The following is a 6880-nucleotide window of genomic DNA, read 5'->3' on the forward strand; positions in this document are numbered from 1 at the left end:
CTTTTGTCCATGTCTGTGTGTATATATATATATATATATATATATATATATATATATATACACACTATGGGGCTGCTGAATGCTTGAATCTGATTGGCTGATGAATGTTCAAAGGTGTGCAATTATTTTCAGGAAAACGCATAGCTAAAGTAGTTCCAGGCAGGTCTTGACCACATTACATGTCCATATCACTTCGGCAAATGATTTTAGTTATTTCAAAGGTCCTTACAGCCTACAACAGCAAAATAATCAAAACCCACAATGATACTGACCAAGCAAATAAATTTAGTAAACAAAATAATAAAAAAATTAAATTATTTCTATGTTTTTGCCACAAAGTTACGTTTTAATATGTATGGAGAGCACATACTCTATTTATCTATCTTTCTCTCTCTCTCTCTCCCTCCCTCTCTCTGTCTAATAACTTCATTATTAACTGCCTTAGTCTGCTATCAATGGCTCAAGCCTCCGTTACTAGGTCTAAAATGACGCTTTGGAATTAACAACGGAGGCGTTGGATGAGATGCATAATAAATTAATCCTACACACAAGAGCGTTTTAAGGTCAAAAACCTGGCGAATGTCTTGAAATATATCATCTGAACAATATGTGAAGTGTGGCAACTGTAGTATAAGCGGAATAATTGACTCCGGTCTGTTGAATTATTAAAAATTGTTAATTTATTTTATATTTGTTATTAAAAATAAATACAAATCAAAAGATAATTAAAAGATAAAAAGGAAATAAAGAGTGCGTTAAGTTTTTCAGGTGGGTTTAGTATTCAGGTACAAACTACTACAGAAATTGAATAATCACATGTAAAATAAAACACTGCACAGTTTTTACCGTATGAATTCAATATACGCAGGTCATTATTAAAGCTACTAAAGTTCTTCAGTCAGACAGCAGCAGGTTTATAGGCTGCTGTCACTTTAAGACCTAACGCATGGACCCATACCGATTTCTGCTGTGTTTGTTTTTTGGGTTTCTTTTGTGCTTATTTTGCAGTTAAATGCTGAATTATGAAGGATCACAAAAAAACAACATCATTTTGTTGATTTTGCCCTGTGCTCCACAATTGCTGAATCACAAAAAAAAAAATGGAGTGACTGAATAAACATTATAAAGCCGAAAAGGAAAACTCATCTTCTCACTTGTCCGCTTTTACAGCCTTGTTGTTTATACTGGGACTCTTGCAAACACAAACTTTTCAACTTGTAGATTTTAAATAAAGAATTTTGATTGGATTTAAGATTAAAAGAGTAGGGGGAAGCATATTGTTAGTGACATAAGTCAAGTGACTGTGTTGTAGTTCGTTTGTAGCCTTATTTTAGTTTTTACTTCTGGCGATGGTATTTAGGCCATTTAATGAAGTTGTGTTAATTTGTGAAGATTTTCTTAATGGACAACACATGCAACTTACCTCCACTTCCCACAATGCTTTGCTGCTGGTGGCAGAGGTGGCAGACTGGCGGCCGGTGGTTCGCAGGAACACATATTGCTTCTTCCTGTGTTCATCGCAAGTGAGAAACTTCTCCTGCTCGGCATGAAACAGCCGAACCACGTCACCCTTAGCAACCAGAAAGAAGGAATTAGCAACATCACATTCTAAAATATGTCATGTGTCTGTGAATCACCTACCCCTTTAAGAATGGCTTCCTTGTTGTCACTCCATTTCATAAATAAAACAATCTTCCAGCTAGTGTTGCAGTTCACCGAGTTCACCTGAGGAGAACGGAGAGGACAAAGGGAGGAGGGAGCATCATAAGACAAACTATGGTATTTTTTGAGCATGAGCACTTACTAAAAACAATCATTCACAATGCAGAGACATTCTGGCAGAGAAAGTGGCTCTTAAATTAGTGTTATCATAGCATAATAGCTTTCACACTAACACTGGGTTCAGGATGTTCTAATTGCATGGACATTAATTCCAGTTTTATGCAGCAGAAGTTAATTTAGCACTGGTTTACAGACAGTCCGTTTCCATTTAAAGCACTTATTGCAAAGCCGTTAAGAGCAGAATTGTACTAATAGTGTTATTTACATACATTCACACTACATGGTGTAATGCACAAAAGGATAAAACTGAAAGAAAAAGCAGATAAACCTCGTTGCAGCCAGGATTGTCCACCAACTGATGGCTGCTGGCATGTAGAGGCTGTCCTGCATTTACGGGATTCAAAACCACTTTATCCCCAATAACAACCTAAAAGAGAAAAAAGCTCAAAATTAAAACATATTTTGTGAAGAAATTGTTTGTGGTTGTAGCACGAGCAATGACAGGCTGTCCCTCACAATTTTTATGTGACTGTCATGTCAACAACTTTTACTTCTATGGTAAAGCCAGGGGGAAAAAAAGTAAATAAATAAGCAAGCAACTAAATAAACTGAATAGATTTGAATAAAATTTATATAATTTATTTTATTTTATTTTTTGGTCACACACAAGCATACACTACGATGTGCAGTGAAATGCTTTTTATGACCTTCTGAACATAGAATTAAATTTAACAAAAAAAATTATAATAAAAACATCAGAAATAGAATGTTCAACACAATGCAGAAAATATCATTTAAAAAACATAAGACAATGTATAAAAACAAGGATAGGATACAATGTATTATTATTCATTCGTCTTTTATTATAATTTTTTTATGGTTGTTTATTAATAAACATAAATTGTTTATTTTTTTACGTTTTATCTTTTTTAGTGTTGCAACTAAATGCTTGTGTTTTTCTACCACCCTAACCTAGAAGACATTGAAACTTCAACTTTATAACTAAATTACTGCCATGCAACTGTACAACTTAAGTCTGGCAGACTGTCACACACAAAAAAATCCAATAATGCATCTACACAACAGATTTTTATGTTCTATACTACAATCTACTAAGCTCAAAATAAATAAATTTTAATGTACTGTATTTAAGCTCATTTAGATAATTTCACTAACTGCTTTTAAATTGTATAGCTCAACACAACCAAATTTAAGTTAATATACTGTAGTGCCACAGTTTTGCAGTTATTTATATAAGACCAGGCTCCGTTTAGTTTCAAAGTATTGTCATGGCTTTCCATTACGGAGGCTCAGTGTCAGCGACGTTCTCCCAGAGGCCATTTTTAATGGCATTAGCAGGGGAATTCAATGCTGTGAGCTTTGACATCATGTAACAGTCAGTGGAAGCTGATGTAAAAACACGCTTTACCCCAGAGATCAGCAGCAGATGACACCCCATGGCCCCCATACAACAACATCTAATGGAGCAAACGAAGACTGTTTTATGTCTGGTTCTGTTTAGATTACATCTTTTACAGATGGTTAAAAGTTGTAGCTACAGCTCAGGCCATTTAGAGCCCCTGGTGCATAGCAGAGTACATTTGACAATCCAAGTTCCATTTATTTAGTTCTAAATTCCAGGTGGATGCTGCACACTGGTGGTGGATGAGGAGATCCCCCTGACAATGTACAGTGCGTTGAGTGCCTAGAAAAGCGCTATATAAATGTAATGAATTATTGTTATTATATAAATTCAGCCTTACACCAAGGAATTGCACCTGAGACTGCTTGAAAGCAAGTGTAGAGTACTGAATTTATATAATTTGGCAGGACAACATTTCTCATTGCTGCTCATCTCTGCAGAAGTTGCCTTTGGGCAACAAGTATCATGATACATACACTACTGCTAAAAACTTTGATGTCAGTAATAAAAAAAAATTTAAAAAAAGGAATTTGAATGACTTTTCCTGAAGTCCACAATCATCGCCACTGTTTTGAGCGTGTTGAGCTCCAGGTTGTTAAGACTGCACCAGACAGCCAGCTGCTCGACCTTGCTTCTACAGTATATGCAGACTCGTCACTGTCCTGGATGAGGCCGATGACTGTGGTGTCGTCTGCAAACTTCAGGAGCTTGAGTCAGTAGAGGTGCAGTCGTTGGTGTAAAGGGAGAAGAGCAGTGGGGAGAGAACACATCCCTGAGGGGCACCAGTGCTGATGGTGCGGCTGTTTGACATGAATTTCCGCAGTCTCACTAGCTGGTGATCCATTTACAGAGTGCTGGGATGATTGTATTGAAAGCTGAACTGAAGTCCACAAACAGGAGTTTCACATAAGTCCCTGGTTTGTCTAGATGTTGTAGGATATAATGTCCCATGCTGACTGCATCATCCACAATAGTATCATAACTTAACACTATTCAGCAAGGATGCCTTAAACTGACAGTAAGTGACAGTAAAGGCATTTATAATAAAATTTCTAAAATATTTCTATTTTAAATAAATATTGTTCCTTTAAACTTTCTATTCATCAAAGATAATGGAAAAAATCTATTACAGTTTCCATAAAATAGTAAGCAGCACAACATCGATAATAATAATAAAAAATGTTTCTTGAGCAGTAAATCATAATATTACAATGATGTCTGAAGGATCATGTGACACTGAAGACTGGAGTAACGATGCTGAAAATTCAGCTTTGCATCACAGGAATAAATTACATTTTAAAATATATATTTATTCAAATGAATGCAGCCTTGGTGAGCTGAAAAAGAGACTTTAATATTTACCGAACCTAAACTTTGAAACGGTAGTGTATCTACATATATTCATGAAGAAAAATGCTCTAAAAGCATGTTAGCTTTGAGCAGTAAAAATCTAAGCTAGAAAACATTAATAAATTCAAGTAAACAAGGCTTTGCAAACTTGCCAACTAGAATTGTTACCACACTATAATGGTAAATATGGCACTACGGCTGGAGGGAGAGTACTTTTTTTTTTTTTAATCTGGCCCCAGTTTATCTGAACTGTTTAAACTGTGTGTTTTTTCACTCACACTGTCTCCTATGGAGCGGAGTTTGTAAAAGGGCTGTATGTAGAACCAGGAGCCTTCATTTCCAGCCGAGTCCAGCGTCACACGCATGGCGTTCTTTTCCAGCAAAGCAGGCAGTCGTTTATTCACCGTAAGGTACTTATTGCTTTTTAAATGCAACAGCTGCAAAATGGAAACCACACAAATGTCCGATTTTAATAGTGCAAGGAACATTATGTAGAAAAGCTGGTATACCCATGGAACCCTTTTAGCTATACACATGAACATACTCAAGGTCACATGGCACAGTCTTACATTATGATAAATTATGTAGAACAATTATGAATGCAAGCTCAATGACACAGACACTAAAATAACACTGAACAATGGATTTCTGTCCTGCCAAGACCTCAGTGGCACAGTGAGATCCCTCTGCCAGCTGGCTGACCTACCTGAATAACATTTCCGTACTGTATCACCGTTCCCAGCAGCTTCCGGTTTTCTGATTCATTCTGTTTCTTCTCTAGATCAGCAGCATGCTGAAAACCAGAGGTGAAAATGCAGAATAAAATGACAACAAATACTGTATGTAAATTCACATAAATGAAAGGTCTAGACAAGTTTATAAAACAAAATTTAAATGAATTATTTGATATATATGTAATGAAAATAAACCACATTTGCTGTCATATTTAATAAAAAAAATTACACTTAATTTAAGTCCAATTTAATTAAAGATTCGATAAGATTCAGTAAAAAGGGGTATGGAAACTTGTTTCCACCAGGGTATAAAAAATAAAAATAAAAAGATAACTGTGACTTTTTATCTCACAAAACATTTTTCTCCTTGCAAGTTTACATAATGCGAGTTTGTGTCCTGCAATTAAATATTTTTTTTTTGCTACAGAATTAAAAAAAATGTTAACCATGTTTTTTCTGGGGTTTTTTTTTGTTTTGTTTTGTTTTTTACAAAGCTCAATTTAGCTCAGTTTATTATTTTTTATTTTATTTTATCATCCCGTGGTGAAAACAAGCTTCCATTAGGGGCATAAGCCTGGATCCACAAAACCAAAATGTGGTACATATTGAACTCACATGTAATTTGTTGAGGAGTACAGTGTCTGTGGTGCTGTTTCCACCAGGTTTTGCTGCTTTCCAGAACTGTTTCTGGGCTGAGTACCTGTTCATTGGACACAACTTGAACAGACAGTCTGGAAGGAAAAGCAGAAAACACACAAAAACACCTTAAGTTCACACAAACATTTTCATCTGCCTTTATACTGTGCTAATCTTTTTTTTTTTTTGGTAAGTATGTACACCTACAGTACCATCAGGAAGGCCCAACTTCATCCCAAGGCCCAAGGCTACCACTTCATCAACACTAAACCAGAAATGCGTTCTCTTTAACTTATACATCACTGTAAATTATTTAGCATTATCACTACTTATCAAAATATATTTTTTATTTGTTTGTTTTATTTCCTTAAAAATAAAAAAATAAAAAATCATGAATATGTCTTTAACACATTATTATTGATCTTTTAGAGGTTTAACAGAAAATAAAAATCTTTTCAAACCCCCCTTGAAACTGATTTAGTTGTTGGGAATCACTGGACTAACTGACCTTCCAAACACAAAACAAAGACTGCCATATATCCATCAGTACTGAATCACCAAGGTGTATTTAGCCATTTTTAGAAAGGATAGATGCAGGTTAATCTCAGGGACATTGTGACCCACTTAATTGTACACTTTATTATTCGATGAAATCATGAGGGTACCTGTGACTGCCGGCACAACTAACTAGAACAATTCATTTAGTTTGCAATAGGATTCAAGTTTGGCACATTAGTTAAAGGGGTCCTACTGTGCTCTTTTACAAAGTCTTGATTTTGTTTTGGGGGTGTACTAGAACAGGCTCTCATACTAGGTTGTTCGGAAAACGCATTATTTTCACATATTTGACATTATTACAACACCTCTCTCCCCAGTCTGGCATGAACGGCTCGAATAGTTCCTGTATCAAATGAAGGCCCGCCTTCTGAAATACGAAATGTGCTGTGATTGGTTA

At 35.6% G+C, this 6880-nt stretch overlaps 1 protein-coding gene across 1 annotated transcript in view; it reads right to left on the reverse strand.

Annotated features, from left to right (window-relative positions):
- itpr1b (inositol 1,4,5-trisphosphate receptor, type 1b) overlaps window positions 1-6880 on the reverse strand; it is a 157794-nt gene that overhangs the window by 117365 nt on the left and 33549 nt on the right. The window contains exons 4-9 of the mRNA XM_016482756.1: window positions 5905-6020; window positions 5262-5348; window positions 4834-4992; window positions 2111-2209; window positions 1642-1725; window positions 1424-1570 (exon numbers count right to left, since the gene is read on the reverse strand). Of these exons, the coding sequence (XP_016338242.1) occupies window positions 1424-1570; window positions 1642-1725; window positions 2111-2209; window positions 4834-4992; window positions 5262-5348; window positions 5905-6020 (692 nt within the window). The remainder of the gene's footprint in view (window positions 1-1423; window positions 1571-1641; window positions 1726-2110; window positions 2210-4833; window positions 4993-5261; window positions 5349-5904; window positions 6021-6880) is intronic.

This window comes from Sinocyclocheilus anshuiensis, unplaced genomic scaffold (genome assembly GCF_001515605.1).
Source record: "Sinocyclocheilus anshuiensis isolate Anshui unplaced genomic scaffold, SAMN03320099.WGS_v1.1 scaffold465, whole genome shotgun sequence".
Lineage (NCBI taxonomy): Eukaryota > Metazoa > Chordata > Actinopteri > Cypriniformes > Cyprinidae > Sinocyclocheilus > Sinocyclocheilus anshuiensis.